This window comes from Trachemys scripta, chromosome 13, assembly GCF_013100865.1.
Source record: "Trachemys scripta elegans isolate TJP31775 chromosome 13, CAS_Tse_1.0, whole genome shotgun sequence".
Taxonomy (NCBI): domain Eukaryota; kingdom Metazoa; phylum Chordata; order Testudines; family Emydidae; genus Trachemys; species Trachemys scripta.
In genome coordinates, this window is record NC_048310.1 from 14,645,680 (window position 1) to 14,666,937 (window position 21,258).

General features: G+C 39.7%; 1 protein-coding gene across 2 annotated transcripts in view; it reads left to right on the top strand.

Annotated features, from left to right (window-relative positions):
- ADAMTS18 (ADAM metallopeptidase with thrombospondin type 1 motif 18) overlaps positions 1–19,747 on the top strand; it is a 103,994-nt gene extending 84,247 nt beyond the window's left edge. For both annotated transcript variants that reach the window (XM_034788885.1, XM_034788886.1), the window contains 7 exons: positions 742–883; positions 2,283–2,409; positions 6,234–6,438; positions 10,065–10,256; positions 10,861–11,073; positions 13,007–13,154; positions 17,639–19,747. In XM_034788885.1, the coding sequence (XP_034644776.1) occupies positions 742–883; positions 2,283–2,409; positions 6,234–6,438; positions 10,065–10,256; positions 10,861–11,073; positions 13,007–13,154; positions 17,639–17,754 (1,143 nt within the window). In that variant the 3' untranslated portion in view covers positions 17,755–19,747. The remainder of the gene's footprint in view (positions 1–741; positions 884–2,282; positions 2,410–6,233; positions 6,439–10,064; positions 10,257–10,860; positions 11,074–13,006; positions 13,155–17,638) is intronic.
- Positions 19,748–21,258: the final 1,511 nt, after the last annotated feature.

Below are 21,258 nucleotides of genomic sequence, written 5' to 3' on the forward strand. Positions count from 1 at the left end.
AGGATCCAGAAGCAAGAGAGACATCTTCAACCACATCGACTCCAACCGTCACCCACATTCCTCCTTCACTCACTCGACTCTATTTCAGCAAGGTATTTAGCACTGAAGCAATGGGACTTAAATGCCTTGCTGAATTGGAGTTCAATGCTGGAAAGAATCAGCTAGCTTAACATCCTGCATAGCACAGGACATTGAGTTTCACCCAGCATCAGAGCCTGTGGCTTCAAGCAAGCAGCTGAATCACCACAAGAAAAGTCCAGTACCCGTACAGAGCCCCAGTGGATTCAGGGGTCCATGTTTTAAAGAGGCATTTATTCTGTGTAGCCAAAGAACATGAGGGGCAAGACCATACTGAGAAAAATATTTGTCATGGTGCTCTTGGTATCACCTCATACTAGCAGATGCTATTTCCACTTCCTGAACCTGATCTAACTCCCACTGAACTCAATGGGCTCTTTCCATTGATTTCCAAGGGTGTTGAATCATGGCCCACATTGCATGCACTATTCCACTGTGTTCCCTGTTACATGAAGTACCATCCCCGCCAAGGTTTGGAACAGGGACATTTCAATGTTACAAAGGTGCATTGTATCCGCTGGAGTTAGTTCTGAATACTCTTTCAGAAATGTAACATGTATAAAAATACTCCATATAGACATCTTTAAACGTTCTCAGCTACCTTAGGTCTTCCAGAATTTGCATATTTTTAATTCCCCTCTTTTTCCCCCCTAAACTCTTTAGATCCTGTTACAAGGCAAAAATCCAGGTATTGCTTGGGAATACACATTCCCCAAGATCATCAGTGAGAACAAGACATCTGCCAAAAGACATAGCTACTCCTGGGTGACAGTGCAGTCAGACTGCTCAGCTTCCTGTGGCGGGGGTAGGTAGCTCTCCTACATCCCATCCTTACTTTCTTTCATTCCTTTTTAAAACACGCTCCACTCCAAATCTCTGTAGCTTTGTAAAGGTCTAAAACATCATGTTCAGGAGGCAATATAGAGCATATGTAAATGTAATCCCAAATAGCTGAGTTCATCAGAGTCTATCTTTGAAAGTCCATGTAGCTGAATGATAAACTTTTTCTCTTGTTTTCCATGAAACATTTTATTATACATTTATTTATTTTTTCTAAATCCTGGAAATTCTGTCATTAAACCTAATTCTGGGACAAAGAGTGGAGACAGGCAATAGGCATGGGAGAACACGTAGAAAGAAAATCTAAGCGAGGCTCATGTAAATATTTTGTAAGTTTCATTGACATATTTACCAACAAATCAGTGGAACTATTCATGGAGTAAGGTGCTATTCAGCATGAGTAAGGGTATCAGAATCTGCCCCCCGGAGAGTAGCATACAGGTAAAATCTCTATTTAAAAAATAGATAGCAGTAGCCAGAAATGCCTCTGTATTTCCCAGATTTCTCTTTGTTGGGCCCACAGACTGTATGTGAAGTAAGTTACAAAGTAGAAAAGTAAATCTATGGAATGCTCTTAAACCATTTGCAGCCCCAAAATCAATGGACTATCTGTATATGGAATGAGCCTAGTATATGTTCCACAAAAAGTTTCAATGGGATTATTTGTGCAAAGTAGGGTGAAAAGACTTTGGCTCAGAATAAATTCACTTGCAATCAAGAGCATACAGCTGTTTTGCACATTTACCAGAGTGTGTGTCAGAATTGCTTCATCAATTCAGAAGGCCCTGAAGTTCCAAATGGTTTGGGTTCAGACAAATGCAGTTTTCCTATGATTAACTCTTAATATGTTGAACTCATAGGGAAAGTTCCCAATTGACTTTTTCCAACAAATATGGTTCAAAGTAGATATGCATCAGGAACAGTAGCCTCAAAGAATGTAAAGATAGCTATAAAGGTAGACTAAAAAGTTGACAAAAGAGTTTGATGGACAGTTTCTAAATACTCGAGAAAAGCTCTAAGAAATTTTCTCTGCTTGTTTCTGCAGGTAGATGGAACTCAAAGAGTGGCTTGGTGTTTGAGTCTTACATTTTGCAGAGATCCACCTGTGGTTTTAAATTCTGCCAATACACTGTTTGTCATAAAAATGTTATATCTGACTTCAGTGGCAGCCGTCACACCTATATTGCAGAAAAGTGAATTAACATTAATACAAGTGGCCCAATTGGCCCCACCCATTGATATCCATGGAATTGTACTAGGGATGAGTCTGGTCTATGTTATTTAACCTTCTATACTAGTACCCTAAATATAAGGAGAAAATGTAACAATTTATTTTATTGTATTTCTTTTTGATATCTCCTTAGGGCACATTACAGCAAAAGCTATTTGTTTACAAGATCATCGTACACGAGTTAATTCCTCCTTTTGTGGCCCAAGGACAAAGCCTTTAACTGAAACAAAACTATGCAATGCTAATCCCTGCCCAGCATAGTAAGTGTTATTTATTCCTGTAGCGTTACTGTGTGTTTGTGTTTGCCATACTTTCTGATAGGCACATAGAACTGTATATCCCTCTAATTGGCTGAACCCACGACAGCCATGATTGTTATATGAACTCAGCACATTTAGTGAAATTTAATGGGATTTGTTTCCCCATCCAGGAATATGTTGGTGGGATAAGTCAAAAAGTTTTGCACTGTGGAATGGCCTTGTTTTAGTTAAAGTCTATAGTTTGTAATAAATTTAACACCCTTAAAAGTGGTCCAGTAATCGTTTGAAATTTCCTGCAAAATTTTAAAATTATAACACAGGACATTAAATCCAAATGGCAAATTATACAGTAGAGGCACAAAAAATAGAGATAAGGTTTAAATAGCGGTAGCGTATCACATGAGAGCCCCATATGCCTGCTTCAGCAGTTTCTTTGGGTTGCCTTTAGCCACACTATTGTCTGAATACTAATTTTAAGTAATCTTCCTAACCAAACAAAATCTGTTTGTGTGTGACTTATCTTCTGCCAAATGTATTTTTATCCAATGGACTCAATTTCTTATAGACGGAAAAAACAATCTCTGATGTTTCCAGCAGTTTTTTTTTAGTTATTTATAAATGCCTTCATTTTGACTTGGCATTGTCTTCATATAATGTTTCTAAAATATAACATTTATTTTAATCATGCAACAGGGCCACGTATGCAACTGCCTTACTATTAATGGGAGCTTTCCATGTCCTTTGAAGCTAGTATGTCATACGTACTGCTAATAAGAATTAATGGTGAATAAAAAACATTTTTGACATACAGCATCATTCGTCCATGCTGCATTAAATTGATATGCTCAGATTCAGTAGTTTAAGATTGTATAGGGCCATATCTTCAGCTGGTGAAAATAGCTCCCTTGAACTCAGTGGAGATTATATCATTTAAGGATGTAGTCCATAATGTTACAGTGTGCAATAGCTTCCAATCCACTCATGCTGTAAATGCCCTTAGTAATACATGACATTAAGAAATCAAAGAATAATAAGTGATAAGCAGCAAATAAAACACATATAAATTTGGTAGGCATAATAGGCAAGAGAGAAAGACAAATGTGTCTTACTTATCATTTAAGTCAATATGATATTGCCATGACATAAAAAAGAAGACAAAATTTTAAGGTTCAAGGACAAATCTTTACTGCACAATGAGAACAAAGACTCATTAAGATGAGAAGGAATAAAATTACTACTCAGTTCATGCGGTAAGAATACACAAAGGCATCGGAATTGCATACTATTATGATTGGAGTAAAGGGCTGCCAAATCTAGTCATAATTATTGAGCTTATTTGAACTAATGGACGATACTCTTGAAACATAGCCAAGATACTCTTGGAAAATGGCAGTTTACAAGCGGGCATAAAGCAGGTTTATTGCACTCTTCCATATGAAAAGGTAGATTTTCTAAACAACTACTGTACGTAAGCTTTTAAAACTATTTCTTTTTGGCTGGTTTACGTATCAAACTGATTAGCACCATTAGTATAACTAATTAAAACATATAGAATTGATTAGACCCAGGACTTTTCCAGACGCATATGTTTCAAGGTAGGCTACAAAGGAGAAGACAGTTCTTGAAACCTAGTATTGACCAGATTTACTTGAAATAAGTGTTGTATTATTTTCCCAATTTGAAAAAAACAAACATTTATTTCCTGACAATGCTATTGTCAAAAAGCAGAGAGAAAACCAGGCTGAGTGAAAGCAGGTTGTTAAGCAGGATGAAAGTCTCAGGTTTTTCAGATTCCCACTAGAGAGAGTTAAAAGGCAACCTCCATGTTTCTTTATTGCTTCCTTAGAAAAGCCTTCCAAGCTTTCCATATCTGTTTCCATATGTAGTCCAACAGCAGCAGACCACCACAGTCCTGAAATTGTATGGAATGCCTGACGTGTGTGTTAAAATTCCTTTGTCCTTAGATTTGGTAGCTTTAAACTTCCCATAGCTTTTGGTACCTAAAAATCTGGATTGTGATTCAGGAATTCTTCTTTTCCCAGAGGAAATCTTCCAAGGGAGGTGTCACACATTTTTAAACATGCAAATTAATTTTGATTTCACGCAGATCTGAAATACAGTCCAGTGATATGGTGCTCAACTTCCACATAGTTACAAGAGTTCAAATACTTTCTGTCTGATATAAGCAGCTGCTCTGGTTGCCTTAGGGCTTGTGCTGTGATAGTGATTGGGAGAGTTGGTGGCCCATGCAGTTGTGAATTAAAAGGGACAATCTCCATGGTTCATATAATGAAAAAGTATGAGAATTCCTGTTTTAAAAGATTCAGTTTAAAAGATTCAGTGCTTGATATTGGGAGAAGATTTTGAAGACTCATTAATTTGATTGGATCAGTTCATGGTTCTCCCATAGGCAGAGGATTTGTTTATATGTTTCCTTGTGCTCCCTCCATCTGTTTGTTGCATCCACTTGCTATCTATAGTCTTTCACGTAGATTGTGAGCTCTTTGGGACAGGGACTGTGTCTTTGCTATATGTCGTACACCTAGCACAATGAGGCTCTGCATTCTAGGTGCTACGGTACTACAAAGAATATTACTCATTTTCAAACGTGAACCCCGACTGTGCAGTTCAGCAATACATCTGAGGACCCTGTGTGATTTTTAGTGACGATATGTATCAGTGGACCTTGTCGGGTGATTGGAGGATATATTTGCCCAGTAGTAGTCAGCTGGTTAATTTGATATAGTTTTATTTAGATTTCAGATAATCTTGCTGGTTAAGCTGCCAAAAGTAGCTTGTCTCAGAACATCATCTAAATCCTCTGAACTCTAATGACAGGGTTGTTGAATTTAGCAAGCCATTTCTTTCTTGCTTTATTTTAAAGATCCACAGAACTTTGTAAACGCATTTATTATCCAAAGCAAAGACAAGATAACAATTGAGAGGAAGACTAGAATTGGGCAGCACCAAGAATATACGTAGGTCCATGTGCATTAGCCTCCATGTCTTTATACATTGGGGGTTGCATGCATAGAGGCTGAGCACCTGCAAAACAGTTTTTGAAAATTTGGTCCTTAGTGTTCTCCTTCTGCCATACTGGCTTCTCCTTCAGAGTCTGTTTTGGTAGGTCCTCTCTTTCTTTTCCTATACTTCTTTAGGGTTTCACAAGGTTTTGTCCTTGGCCTCCTCTTCTCTTTCCAGTCTCTCATTTGCTCACAAGCCTTCAACTAATATCTCTACCTGGTCACATCTGACCTGTTTTACTCTACCATAACTTGTCCCTCTCTCGGGCTGCTCCTGCTGGAAGTCTCACCATCAACTAAAACAGAACATGGCTTGAACCCACCAAGTTCCACAATGTCCACCTGTGTAACACCATGAGAATTTAGCGTGCCCTTTGTTCCTCTCCTCTCTCCTTCTGTTTGTTGCACTCACATGTTGTGTCTTGTTTCATATTAGATTAAACACTTTTGGGGCAGGGAATGTGTCTCTCCACGTGGTTGTACAGTGTCTAGCACACTAGGATCCTTAATCCTGATTGAACCTTAGGGCGTTCCCACACTGCAAATAAAAATAATAATTACTGGAAGTTTTTCCTGAGCAAGAGCTACAAGATTTGTTCTTGTTGCATTTCAAAATGTTCTTTGCAGATAGATTGCATGAGTCTTGCACAGGAATCTTGTCAAATTGTCTAACAGCAACACCAGTCAAATGGATTGAATAGATTGGATTTTGCATTTGAACTTAGTCCTTGCTATACTGATTGTACAGGGTGCATTATAAGACATGTGTTTGTAAGAAATAAATTCATTCTCTCCTGTAAGCTGGTCGACAGGTGAATGGAGTGTATGCAGCAAGTCTTGTGGTGGAGGGCAACAAAGTCGCCCAATTCAATGTGTCCAGAAGAAGACTTTTCAAAAGGAAGAGGTGGTAGCACATTCTCTTTGTCCAGTCAGCACTCCAGCCCAAGTACAGATATGTAATGCCCAAGACTGCCCACCTGAATGGAGCCCTGGACTGTGGTCTCAGGTAATTTAGAGAAATAGTCAGAATGTTTCCTTTTGCCAGAATAATAGAAATATTGGTACTGAGTCCAGTGACAGAGGTAGCTGGAATGAACGTGTACAGAATAGTTTTCTTCACATAGTTATATCCTGCCTACTTTGGAAGGTCTGTGTAGGAAAATAATAAGGACAATCTAATTTGTTTTTAGATAGCGACCTTACTAAAAGAAAAAGCATGGCTGGTATAAGTGGATGCATAGACTTGCATCTGCCTACCCTAATTTGGGATTTGTCCCTCAATCAACAGAGGGAAAAGGAGGAGCTTCCTAGTACACACAAACACAGCCACAGGATTCTCTGGTTTTCTGAAGGACAAGACTCTGGTTTCCTTACAGTCCTAACCCCCGTCCCCCACCCCTTTCTGACATTAATTCATACAGCAATATTAACATTTCTCAGAGAAGAAATATCAACAGAGGTACCACTAATCGAAAAAGAATAGGGTTAGAATGGCACATGAGTGCACATACACATTTTTGAAATGCAGGCAGATGAAGTTATGTTTTACTCAATGATACATGTAGTAATCACATATTTACTTTTGTTAGTGTAGCCCATTCCAAGTAAGTAATTTAGTAGTGCAGTAAATTACTATTAGTGGCATAAGTTAGTAGCAATGGGCCCCCAGGCACATTTCTGTGTGTACACACCCTTTTTCAGAAATGTATGAAAAGCATGAACACTCTGAAGTTAAAAACTCATTTCTGCTACTTTTGCAATGATGCTGGTGCTGGCACATAGTGAATGTTAATTTAGGGGTAAATGAACTGCTGCGAGAACTGATACTGTGGATCTATGTCAAAAGAAGCAAAGTCCATTTTAAGTTCTTCTGTCTTCATTTAATGAGCTACAAGAGTGATATAAATCTGTTGTAAAAACTACTGTTTTTTAATTCTAGTACTCTTTGTGAGAGTTAGAGAGGACTGGATCTAGGTGGTCACTGTCACAGAAGACATAATGCCTTTTGAGGAGAACAGAACTTCTCATTATCCTAGCACATTGCAAAAGAAGAACAAAGCTATTCAATGGGCTGCAGTATTAAAACAGTCAAAAGGAATTACTATTTGTTTTTCAGTGTATAGGCAAATCTCTGGAATTCACTGTTGCAGGAGCTTATGAAATCAGATATTATGGCTAAATTTTTAAAGACTATGGACAATGTTTTCAACATTAACAAAGTTTGCAGTTACATAAACAAAAATAAAGGAAATAAAATATCATCCGACAGGACTTAAATTGAGTCCCTGCAATGAGTTGAGAAGGAAATTGGTCCACAGATACACGATTCCCTAATTGGCAAGATATATGATAGAGGTTTCTGAGACTTTAAGGTATATGGATATCACCTTTTCATGCTTTTCTCTGAAACCATGAGGCTAGAAACTTTCTTTATTAAAAAAAATGAAAGCTGAGCTCATATATTCATGCAGCTCCAGCAACCGGTTCTTTAAGAAAAATCACCAGTTATCATACAAGTTGGTGACACTGGATTGGAAACTGACAGAAACTGCAATTATGCAAGATCAAATGAGCCAGTGGTTAAATGTAGTGGCTCTTCTGAATGATACTTCAAAGTTGGATCCATTTGGCTTTTCAGATAGATATAAAGATATTGGGTCTGATTTACGCTGCAGTACTCTGGTTTTATGCTGATGTAACTCCACTGTGCTCAGTCCCATCTTTTTACCCTTTTCAATCTCTTAACATCCAGGCATCCCAACTGGGAGACAGGACAAATATACTGTAAACCTGTAATTTATCTTAATTTTAAAAATAATAACGCTCTTCTCCCTTTGAATAATCTAAAGACAATTATGTTTAAAACTTTATTTAGCTTTGGTCCTGAGACCGAAGGAAAATATTTATAACCACAAAGGTATCAAACACCAAAAGACATGTTAAAAGGTTTCGTATTTGTAGAACTATTTTGTAAATGGTTTGTTTCTGCATCTTTTTCTTAGAAATAAAAGTGTCAGTTCTAGTCCCCAATACCACCACCAGCTGGGAGTCTTACAGGATGTATCTCTGATATCTTAATGAAGGTTTGGGGTGTTCAGTCTTTAACAAAGACTTATTTTGTCCACAGTATTCATTAGTTATTGATGCTAAACAGTTATCAACAAAGATAAAAAAATTGAAGAGTATTTAACAGTGGGACCTTTCACTTCTCACTTATTCATCTTTTACTTTTGGCTTTGTTGTTGTCATCTCACTAGTCATGCAGTCATCAAGGTTATTAAGGACCTGAATTTTTAATGTTAAAAACAAATATAAAAATAGCTTTTCTTTGGGGCAAGGGGGAGGGGTGGGCAGGGCTTGAGAACCTTTCAGATTTTCTTTTACATCATACAGAAGCAAAAAGAAAAACCCAATCTTTCCCCCTTTGCTATACATCTGTGAATTTGTTGTTTTGGTTTGGGATTTCCAAAGAAACTTAGGAGTTTTGCCTAATTTTCTTATCAAAATATAATGGCAGTTGGGCACATAACTTCTTTAGGTCTCTCTGAAAAGCTCAGCCTCCATCTATCATGCTGCAAACTCCAAATAAATAAATAAATAAAAGTGTATCCCTCACAATGTCAAATCTCTTCACAGACAGCAAGGGAGAACGCAGTTCAGTTTATGGGAAGACCATAAATCCAAGCTTTTCAGCGAGCACAGGTTTTTGCGCACTAAGTTTGGTTAGAATGTTTTTAAAATGTCCATAGTCTAATATGCACTTTGGTAGCACAGTCCACAGGCTTTTACATGTATATTACTAACCCAATGAACTCTGGTAAAAAAGTAACAAACAAAGCAAGTACAGGATGGTAGGAAATCTGCAGTTATCTCAGGGCTTTCACAATTCTGCAATTTCTGCTCTAGCATATATTCAGTTGGTCCATTTTGTTTCAGCCACAAAAAGCATATTTTAGATTTTAAATCAACATAGTAACAAACAAAAAAATAAGAATAACTCAATATTTATAATGTTTTCTAACCACAGCCAAAATGTCCCAAGTTCCAGTCATGGCTTTGCAAAATAACTTGCTTTGTGGCTTTGGCTAGTGCTGGCCCTAGCATAAATTGGAGCTGCTGGCTGCGGCCCTCAAGGGCCCAAACACTAGTTGAGAATTGGAAGAGTACAGCTGCCATCTACCTCCTCCCATCCTCTATGCCAGGGTGAGTTTGGGTAACATAGGAACCCACTAGTGTAGCTTTACACTTGTTGAGAGCTCCTTTCATTGGGGGGGATTCTCAGATAGATAGTTAGGGCCAGTTTTCAGCTCCTTTGTGTTGCCAAGGGCTGAGAGAATCTCTTTCTGTGCTTCAGTTCCCCATGTATAGGACAGAGAATGCTTATCTTCCTTACTGGAGAGCTGTGAGGGTTAGTTAAGGCTACACAATAAAATGTTTAACTCCAGGTTTGAAAAATGAAAAGTGCCACAGAAGTATGTTTATTACATTACATTTTCCATAACAGAATTACAGGTTTAAGTTAACAGCAGTGGCTACAGATAAGATTCATTATGGCTTCTGTGTTCTGCTGTAAATACAAAAATGTCAATTTTAAGTGCCGCAAACGCAAATGAATATTTCTTTCTGCTAAAGTGTTCCAAGACCTGTGGGAGAGGCATTAAGAAACGGGATGTCCACTGCAAAAGCACCAGCTCTTCCAAGCTGAAAATCTTACCAGAAAGTATGTGCAGCAGAGATCCCAAGCCAGAATCCCAACAGACCTGTGTACTAGGACGATGTCCCAAAAATGATCGGCTCCAGTGGGTGGTTTCTTCTTGGAGTGAGGTACAGTACCACAATCTGAATGACCGTCTTGCTCTCTGCAGAGCTCATAAAAGAGTACTGAAACACTAGCATGCACGGAGCATATGAGAGAAAAAAAGTGCTCTGGATTCAGTAAGGGTCATGATCTGATGAAAATACAAACTCTGGATCATTTATAAGAGCTTTGCCTGTAACTAATATTGTCTACATTTTAAAAAATGACTAGTAATTTGTAGCACCTTACTTTTTAGATGCCCTACTTAAAACATCTGGAGAGGCCTGATCTTCAGAACATGTTAGGGCACCTTCCTTCCCTTTAAGGTGTTTTCACTGGGCGTCTAAAGATTGAGGCACTCAAAGTCAATTTTGAAAATTTACGTCTTCATCTCTCAAAACACTTGGCTGTTTCCTGCTGTCAGTTTTTATGCCAGACTCCCCCTGGCTTCACAGTGGTTTCCAAGATGGTAGAATTCATACTACTATAGAAACATTTTCCCATAATCTTTATGCTTTTATTTTCCACAATGCATTCATATTCCACAAAAGTTTGTCCAGGCTTTATTGGAACTGATATTAATTTACGGCAATGTATTATTTTAAAAGCACCCACTTCATTTTTTTTTAGTGCTCAGCCTCCTGTGGCCCAGGTATTAAAAAGCGGGAAATGAAGTGCAGCGAGAAAAGCATTCATGGAAAATGGATCACTTTCCCTCAGCGAAGATGTCGGAACATAAAGAAACTAAACATAGAACTAGAAGAAGCATGTAACAGAGGAGTTTGTCCATTGCAGAGGTTATACCGCATGGTGTCCGGATGGTACTCCTCACCCTGGCAGCAGGTATGAGAAAAAAAGTCAGCCTGGGTTATTTGGAGAAGGTTACTCCTTTCCCTCCCACATTAGTGCTCTCCATTCCCAATGCCACTTTCTCTTCTGGCATTCATGGAGTCAGTAGGGAGTGTACAGTCCCTTCTGTGTGGTAGATCTAACATTGTTCTCCCACTATTGGTCACTGTGGAATGGAGAACCTCACATTCACCATGTGGGTGAATATACCCTTAATGACCAGACCAATAACCCTCCCAGTTCAGTCCTCTTTGAACACAACCACACATTGTAGTTAGCTAATGTCAGAGTTAGAAGAAATATCAGGCCAAATTCTGTTCTCCATTACATCCATGCAGCCCCATTTGGTTAACATGGTAATAGGGCATGATGTAACCAGTGGGTGGGTATGGCTGGTATGTAGGGCAGTCAGTTCAAAGAGTCCACTGGGGCATGATGAAACCAGTTCGCAGGCAGCATGGGTGTTTGGTGAAACACCTTCTGAATCATGGGTAATGCCCAGGGAAACTGCACAAGCAGACCATGCAGAGTTGTGCAGCCATTCCAAAGAGAGGGCTAGAACATAGTATAATCGGCCATAATGGGACTGTTGCATCTTAATGTTGATAGCCCACAGGTGTCTTCTGCATATAGTCATAAGAACATAAGAATGGCCATGCTGGGTCAGACTAATGGTCCATCTAGCCCAGTATCCTGTCTTTCAACAGTGGCGGCATCAGATGCTTCGGAGGGAATGAAAAGAACAGGGCAATTATCAAGTGATCCATCCTGTTATCCAGTCTTAGCTTCTGGCAATATTCCATAAAAAATCTTGGACCATGCTGATATTTTGGTATGATGTAGCTGGTTCCATATTCCTGCATTTTAGTGTAGCTAGTTCCTTTATGCTAAAATTAAAGAATCTCACCTGTTACTTGTGGTGTCCCTAGCCTCTGCCAGAAGCTGGGAATGGGCTATAGGGGATGGATCACTTGATGATTACCCATTCTGTTCATTCCCTCTGGGGCACCTGGCATTGGTCACTGTTGGAAGACAGGACACTGGGCTAGATGGACCTTTGGTCTGACCCAGTATGGCCGTTCTTAAGTTATTATATGTGCTGCAGCTACACTACATTCTATGCCATTTCCAAATTCCATCTTTCCATTCTTCTTGAAAGTGCACTGTAGATGAACTATATCTATATTCTCAATGTATTAGAGCATCTGCACAGATTGTCTGCATTCCTTAAATACTCTGATTAATTACTGGATCAGCCTGTATTTGTTTCTACATTCTTGCAAACAAGCTTCTGTATTTCTGAAACTTATCTACTTTATGAGTCACATATCTATGAGACACATATTTGTTTAACATTGTATACTTGTCGTATACTTGCAACAATGTATACCTGACAGTTGTAATCAGATGATACCCATCACATCTTTTCATGAAGCACATGCAAGTGAAAGACTCACTCACTTCATAATACTTCAGAGATCTTCTTGAAAATACTTGTTTTTTCCCCAGATAGTTCCACAATTATGGCTTCACTGGGAATTTTACCTGCGTTGGGACAGCATAACTCGGCCCAGAGAATCAAGTTTCAAAATAGATCAGCACACAAAATTGGGGCTAGATTTTCTAAAAATCTCATCTCCCATTTAGGTCCCTAAATAAGTAATCAGATTTTCAGAGGTGTTCAGTGCAAGTTGGATACTGGGCTCTTTTGAAAATCTGGCATTTGCTTTAGTGGCTCAATGGGAGCTGAGCTCACTTGAAAATCTGGCTCTGTGGGTGCTGAGCTCTTTTGAAAATTTGGCCCTTAGGCTCTTTACAATTTGTAGGCCTCATCCAAAGCCCTGGACAGTCTTTCCATTGACTTTCGAGGGCCTTGGAAGACCATCTGTGTTATAGAATGTGGCATCTCATCTTTCCTTTTCTGCAGTGTACAGTAACATGTGGTGGGGGAGTGCAAATCCGGAGCGTGCAGTGCCTCCGGCAGGGGCAACCAGCAACTGGGTGTCTGCCACATCAGAAACCAGCAGTGTCGAGAGCCTGCAATACTAACTTCTGCCCAGCTCCAGAGAAAAAAGGTAAAACACCAAACTCTGAGTTGTAAATTACATTCAATGGTGGGTTTGATTGCTTGGAATTGTATAGCCCAGGGGTCGGCAACGTTTGGCATGTGGCTTGCCAGGGTAAGCACCCTGGGAGGCCTGGCCAGTTTATTTACCTGCTGACGCGGCAGGTTCGGCTGATCGCGGCCCCCACTGGCCGCGGTTCGCCGTCCCGGGCCAATTGGGGCGGCGGGAAGCCGCGGCCAGCCCATCCCTCGCCGCACCGCTTCTCGCCGCCCCCATTGGCCCAGGACGGCGAACCGCGGCGAGTGGGGGCTGCGATCGGCCGAACCTGCCACGTAAGCAGGTAAATAAACTGGCCCGGCCCGCCAGGGTGCTTACTCTGGCGAGCCGCGTGCCGAACGTTGCCAATCCCTGGTATAGCCTGACAAACATCACCTTTGCCAGGAATAGGTGTGGGGGCGTTATTCTTCCTGTGTAAATCCCACATTTTTCAGTATCACCATTGCGCTCTGCAATATATTAAATTTGGAAGTGCATCACCTCTCTTTTCACAAACAGACATAAGGGGCTAACTTCTAGGTCTGATATGTTCAAGAGGGGACAGATATTTTTAAAAGCAGGAATAATAAAGGATATGTACTTTTTTTTTTTTTTTTTTTGCAGTTCAGGTTTGAGTTGTTTCTCCGTTTCTGGTTAAGTAATGATCAGGCTGCTCTGTGCATTACCTTAACTTCCACCCTCTTACAGTGCATTCTGTTGATGGGAGCATCCCATAGAGACATTGGCATAAAGTTAAAATAGTGACTTTTCTATAGAGCAGCGGCAAATTGTTCTTGCTGCTGCTGAGCAGAGGCCCCTCATAGCTTCAATTTTCTTTCATTTGTCTCTCTTTGGCTCCCAAGCCATGATGCATAATAACAAAAGTAAGACTCAATATGTACAACCCTGAAGTTTTTCCTGTAGCTGTCACTTATGGCCCAGTTATGCATTGTAGGCCCAGCTTACAGTGCTATTCATCCCAGCATCCCAAAGTACTTTACAAACAATTCTCAAAAGACCCCTGGTAAGGAATTTTAGCATTATTATACCCATTTTACAGATAGGAGCTGAAAATAGAGGTGGGTGTCCTGGTTAAAAAAAAACAAAAGCCAGAGCCAGGTCATAGTTGACTTTCTTCATGTCCTAGAGCAAGGTCATAGCAGCACTTGCACAAGAACACAGGCATCCTTACTCCCTATCTCCTGCTCTAACCATCAGACAATATTCTCTCTCATCCATATTGACTCCTGAAGCTTCACTGTGTGTGGAAAATCTGTAAAACACATTGCTATGTCAGCCACCAGGCCTTTGGGAAACATAATATTGCATGAGCCCAAGAAGCAAGACAGTTACAGAAATAATATCAATACTGTTGTATTTGCGGGGTGTGCAAAGTACATCCTCAGGATTCATCAGTCAGCTGCAACTAGCCTGGGTTGGAGAAATGGATGAATCAGGCCTAAAAGGGATAAATAAATAACTGACCGAGTTTGAAAAGTGACTAAACAGTTCTAAAGACTCAGAAGTTAGTTCCAAATCTTCTGGGAAGTTCTGCTGTGCTTCAGAATTTGTTTTGTGAATTTATTAAATCACTTTCTGTCATGGTATAGCAAACCCGTCACCCCCCAACATGCCTCCCCCAGCCATATTTCATGTCTGGGCTGGTATCTGTTATTCATTTTGGTCTTGGCCACTTTCTCTCCCTCCCCACAGCTGTAGAAGCTCTTTCCCCTGTTTTGTAACTGGTTCTTCAGACTCTGGAGATCAATTATCTCTCCACTGCTCTCTAACTCTCCATCCAAACCCACGCATGGAGAAGGAGCCAGCTGTGCTGCAATCACATGGAAGCAAATCACTCTCAATTAACAGCCGCACAGCTCCAGCTCCAGCTCCGTGAGCCATTAGGGAGAGATCGTGGAGAAGAAATAAACGTTTCAGGGAGTGTTATCATGCTCTCCTAGACAACTTGGATCTCCCCTCTAGCAATTTTTTCTCATTTTCATCACTCTACCAGAGACAGCAACAGGTACTGTAACATGTAGCCAGTAAATCCAAGATACTTGGAGCATCTTAAAAGGAAAACTGCATTTTTTAAAGAAATGGACATTCATGAAAATGAGGGACCATACTAACTGGAATCAATGGGAGTCTTTCTGTTGACTTCAGCAGTCTCTGGATTAGGTCCTAAAAGCACTTCTTTTCAAGTGCCTAAATCCCATCTTCAAAAGGGACTTACATGCCATGCGTTCTGTTATGTTCCATTGACTGTGAATGCTCCCATGTGCCTAGGTCACTTTTGAAAATGAGACTCAATCACTTTTTAAAATTTACCCTAAGTGACCTAGGAGCCTGACGGGGTTGGAGAATGTGCTGTGAGAACTTTCCACTCATAATTCTGCATATGCCCCTCAGTCATCACTTGCAATGCCCTTCCCCCTCAAGTCATAGTCCTCTCTTGAGCATTCACTGTCAGACTTGGTAAACTGTGTGGTGGATGGTGGATAATGGGCCAAAAGATGCAAAGCTGGGACCATCTCCTTCCTACTTGACATTCAAATTGGAATTTGAATGCTGGTCTCTAGTGGGGAAATGCTGCAGCAAGGTATGTGCCACCTACTTCCCAGAGTGCAGTTTGTCCAGCACCAGTCTGTTACTATGTGACGTTGCTTGCAATGTGTTATTGGGGGGAAAGCATTTTATTAGACAGTGACGTCTCATGTCAGATTATGTGCCTTTTGCATGCCATCTTTTGAGGGGGTTTCAAAACAAAACACTTAACCCTTCTTTAAAAGGGAGACAACACAGGGAAGTGGCAACTAATAAAACAGAGGGGTGTGTGGCTGTGTAACTCTGGTGTTACAGATATGAGGGAGTCTGTATGGTCTCAGAGTGAGATCATTTTCTCTGTGCCACCCCTTTAGTAGCTGATCTGAGAACACAGGCAACAGTAGCTAGATTTTTTGAGTAAGAATCCTTGTAAATTCCCTTTACTGACCATGTGTACAGTAGTTGTGAAGGCAGAATGGAATGTTTTCCCATGCTCATTTAAGACTTCAGTTTAGCTATAAATTTTTCTAAACCTCACTTAAAAGTCTTCATGCTTCTCATACGTTTTGAATTCGTTTATAAATCATCCATATGAATCATCACTATGTACTTTAAAAGAAGCATAAAGCAGTGACTGCAAACACATAGAATGGGATGGCCATGAAATTTTTTTTAACCAACTGGGCTGTATGTGTGTGAATCATATACAGAAATAAATGAAGCAAAAAATTCATCTGCATTTTAGTGTCTGTTTTTTTTTTTTAAATTAAAGATGGGATTTTCAAACACACACAAAATTGGCCTAACTCTGCTCCCATTAAAGTCAATGAGAACGTCACCACTGAAGTGGGAGCAGAGGAAGGCCAATGTTAAGCATTTTTGAAAAATCCCACCCTAAATTACCGTGTCATATAATCTGAGAAAAAGCTTGATTATTATATTGGGGCCCCTGTTCAGATTTTAATGAATGAAACATGAATATAAATGACAGAATTTAGATATCTCCCCATTTGAATATGCAAACGTGGGGTCTCAAAAGTAGGGACCTTACCATAGATTTTGCTTTGTGGATGCAAATTTTAACCCTTCTGTGCACTTAGGCTTAGATAATTGAAACTGAACCCTCCTCCCCGCACCCGTAAAATGTGGGTACACATATGTACACAAGGAATTTTGTGCACACACATACTGAGCTTGTTGTCTGAACATTTAGATTTATTTCTGTAGAGTATGTACATACACACACTCAGAGCCTGAACTATTTTCTCTGCAGATCAAAGAAAGGGTAGAGTAATATTCATTAGCATAGGGCTCAGAGGTGGACCCATTTGTGTAAATAGTTGGTTTTATTGCAGTGGTTATAATCTGTAAAATAATATAGTGATAAGGGATGAAATCTTGGCTTCAGTAAAGCCAATGGTGAAACTCTCATTGACTACAGTGGGCCAAGAATGTCACCCTAGGATATTTTTAAAGTGTTGTGTTATAAACTATTTCATTTACCTCTCATAATGCCAGTGTATTACATCAAAAGTAGAGCTAATAAATTAAAAAGAAAGTGATACACCTCTACCCTGATATAACGCGACCCGATATAACACGAATATAACGCGGTAAAGCAGTGCTCGGGGGGGGAGGGGCTGCGCACTGCAGGATCAAAGCAAGTTCGATACAACGTGGTTTCACCTATAACGCGGTAAGATTTTTTGGCTCCTGAGGACAGCGTTAGATTGAGGTAGAGGTGTACTAAAAAAGAAGAGTGTACAAGGCCTCCTTCTTCTTTAACTGGAATCATCCCTCGTGTTTATATCATCGGCAGGTGTGTACAAATCAATAAATTGAAATACTGCCTAATTTGCAGAATTGCTGAAATACACGCTAAACATGTTGATTGGATTTCCCTCTTTCAGATGATCCCTCTTGTCTGGATTTCTTCCCTTGGTGTCATCTGGTTCCCCAGCATGGTGTCTGCAACCACAAATTTTATGGCAAGCAGTGCTGTAAATCATGCACAAGGAAGAACTGATTGCAATATTTTATTGCAACCCTGCAAGGTCAGGATTCTCCCTTTTGGTTTACATTGAAATTCAATTGACTTTAAGGCAGGACCTAGTGCCACATAAGCCACTGATGGAAGAGAGACGTACGGCAGAGTAACTTTCTAGCGGACTATCTGAGGTACAGTAATTGTTAGATAAATGGTGATCCAGGACTGGTTTTTTTGCTGACTTCCCTAAAGTACAGAGTAGTTTGGATCATTTGAACACTCCCAAGCCAGGGTCATTTCTTCCCATCACTCTTTAAATATGTCATTTTGCACTGTCATATGTGATAAGGAAGAAAATAAGGTAAGCAATGCTCATCTGGATAATTTATCAGAATGTGAGCAAAAGAGATTGAGAATTCTGTGCCGGAGGTTACAGTGTGGCAGTAGAATATATCTCAGTCTATCATCATTGCTTCTTTTCAGTATTTGTTATGATAATGTCCGTTCAAAGTAAGGAGGAGGTTTACTACCGTTCTCATGAGAGAGAGGTCCATATGGCTGTTGCTCGGAGCATGCAAAGTGTCACACATCACAGGTGTTGTGATTACAATAAGTAAATAGTGCACTACTAAAGTAAATGGTGCTTCTGTATTACACTTGCTGCTGGAAAAGCAAGTTTGGCATCATGCTAATGTTTTTATTGTTTTGAAAAATTACACTTTCTGCTTAGTGTAGAAACTCAGAGGTGGTTAACTAGCAACTTGAAATGTATTCCTAGAAATATTCAGCCAGTAGAATATGTGGAACTTTTAGTATTGCTGTGTAATACAAGTAAAATAGAATTTCACATTTTGACTAACTCAAGGAACTCAAAGATTTATTGAGCTCAATGGTTATATTGTTTTCAACATTCTAAGCACGTTAGGTAAGTTATTTTATGGTTTAAACTTGATTTTTTTAAATAATAAAACTTCAAAATATGTTTTTCAGAAACTAAATTGTTTAAATGCCAATATGCTGAAGAATAACTTATTTTTATCTCAACTTTCTCTGCAAATTTTGGTTCATCAGTTAGCAAAAGAGAAATAGCAGGAATAGGATAGTCTGTTCAAAGTAAGGAGGAGAAATAGCAGGAATAGGATAGTCTGTTCAAAGAACGGACATCACACACACTTCTCAGAATGTTAACTCTTGATACATGAAATATCATCAATTGGAAAAAATAGTAATCTAATCAGAAAAATCAAATTCAATCATATTTTTAGACATTTTGATAATCTTCAAAGTACACTTTTTTAAGGTCAGGCTCCTTAAACATTTTATAGCACTTGCAATGATATTTGTAGTCATTCAGTATCCAGCAGTCAATAGATATCATATATCAAATGGTACCATTTAAAATGTTTCTGCATTGGAAAAAACACCCAATCTGTTTGCCAAAACCATTGTAACTGAAACAGGGCTGTGTCCTACTGTAATTTTCTGGGGAGTGGCTATAAGGGACATATTTATCTAATTCCACCCAATCCCACAACTTCTTTTGATGAATGTAGCTCAATTTTCCTGCTTTTTAAAGTATCATTTCAAACTAGGATTAGCCATCTCAGCACTAATGCCAGACAGTGGTCAGTTAAAATTAGCAGTTCCTTTTGCAACAATTTAAATGAAAAACATGTATTCTCTGATACTTTAAGAAATGTTGATTGGAAACATATCTCAATCAGCTAGGCTCTGTCTTGATATTGGACTTTGTATAATTATAACTTTTTTTTTCTTGGAAAACTGCAAGGGTTTTTGTTTTGTTTTTATAATTGTGTCCTTTTATTATTTGATGTAAAATAATTAATTTATTAATGCATAGCTTTTCCTTTATATTTCATCACTTACTTCTTTAAGTAAGTGACAACAGTTCAGAAGAGAAAATGATAGTGTCAGAAAGTATGGATTATGGTGTAAAAAAAGCAAAAATATAAGTGTAATATTTAATTATTTTATAAGTTTTATAATAAAGTACTCTAACTGTTTCACTATATTTGGAATTGTACAATTCTTGAATAAAATATGGAGGCTATAAATAGATGCAGAGTAATGTAAATGGTGTATGTGTTTATCTATACTAATGCAAATAATCCCAGATTGTTCTAGATTAAGACAAATACAGTATCCTAGGCTGACAAGACCCATGGCCCCTCCCTAATGCCATAGTCCCACCCCTGTGCTGTTGACCCACCTCATGCTGTGGATTTACCCAAGCCTGCTGTGGTAGAAGAAAGGCCCGCCCTTACAAGAACTGTCTACTGGGCAGATGTAGGGTGAACGACCACTGCTGGCTGGGCCCTTCCCATTCCACACAGCATTGCTCCCTATCTCCAGCCCCTTTTATCCAAGACTGTGTGTGGGAGGTTGGGAGAGACTCCCAACACCACTCTAGCAGAGCCCTGATGGGGTGGCTGGAGAAAGGGCCCTTGTCCAAGTGTCCTGAGTCAGGATGATGTTTGTGAGGGATTCCCACAGCAGTGGGTTTGAGTGTTAACAACTCATTATGATGAATGGGGCACAGGTCATTCCTCTCAGAGGTATAGTTTCAGGCTTTGCAAAGTCAGGTGGACATTACTGTATCAGTAACATTTGAGTCATATTTTCAGGCTTTCCTTTGCCAAAATGAGGGCTAGAAACAGTCCCTCCTCCCACCCCCCCATGATGCCAGATAAAGCATTCCATTAATTCTGAGGACCTGATCCTGCAAATAATTAGCATGTACATAAATTTACATATAGGTATAGTACCATAAAGAGAGACAGGGTTTCATATTATGTTACAGACATATTAAGATAGAGTGTATGTCTAAGTACCATACAAGAGTCATGGGAGAATGGCTGGATTTTTTTACCCTTTACTTATATCCAGGACAAGCGAGAATCTAGAAGTCAGCTGCCAATATCATAGGATCATGGAAGATGAGGGTTGGAAGGGACCTCAGGAGGTCATCTAGTCCAACCCCTGCTCAAATCAGGAGCAACCCCAACTAAATCATACCAGCCAGGGCTTTGTGAAGCCGGGTCTTAAAAACGTCTAAGGATTGAGATTCTACCACCTCCCTAGGTAACCCATTCCAGTCCTTCACCACCCTCCTAGTGAAATAGTTTTTCCTAATATCCAACCTGGACCTCCCCCTCTACTGCTTGAGACCATTGCTCCTTGTTCTGTCATCTGCCACCATTGAGAAGTGGTGAGCTGAGCTCCATCCTCTTTGAAACCCCCCTTCGGGTAGTTGAAAGCAGCTATCAACTCCCCCCTCATTCTTCTCTTCTGCAGACTAAATAAGCCCAGTTCCCTCAGGCTCTCTCAAGTCAGGTGCCCCAGCCTCCTAATCATTTTCATTGCCCACCGCTGGACTCTCTCCAATTTGTCCACTGTGTAGTGACTATGGATTACACTGAGATTCTGAGATAAAATTAAGAGAGTTGCAACTAGGACATGCTAATGGGAATTCAGTGCAGCAGGATTGATGCATAACTTTCAGGAATTAGGCCAGATATTAAA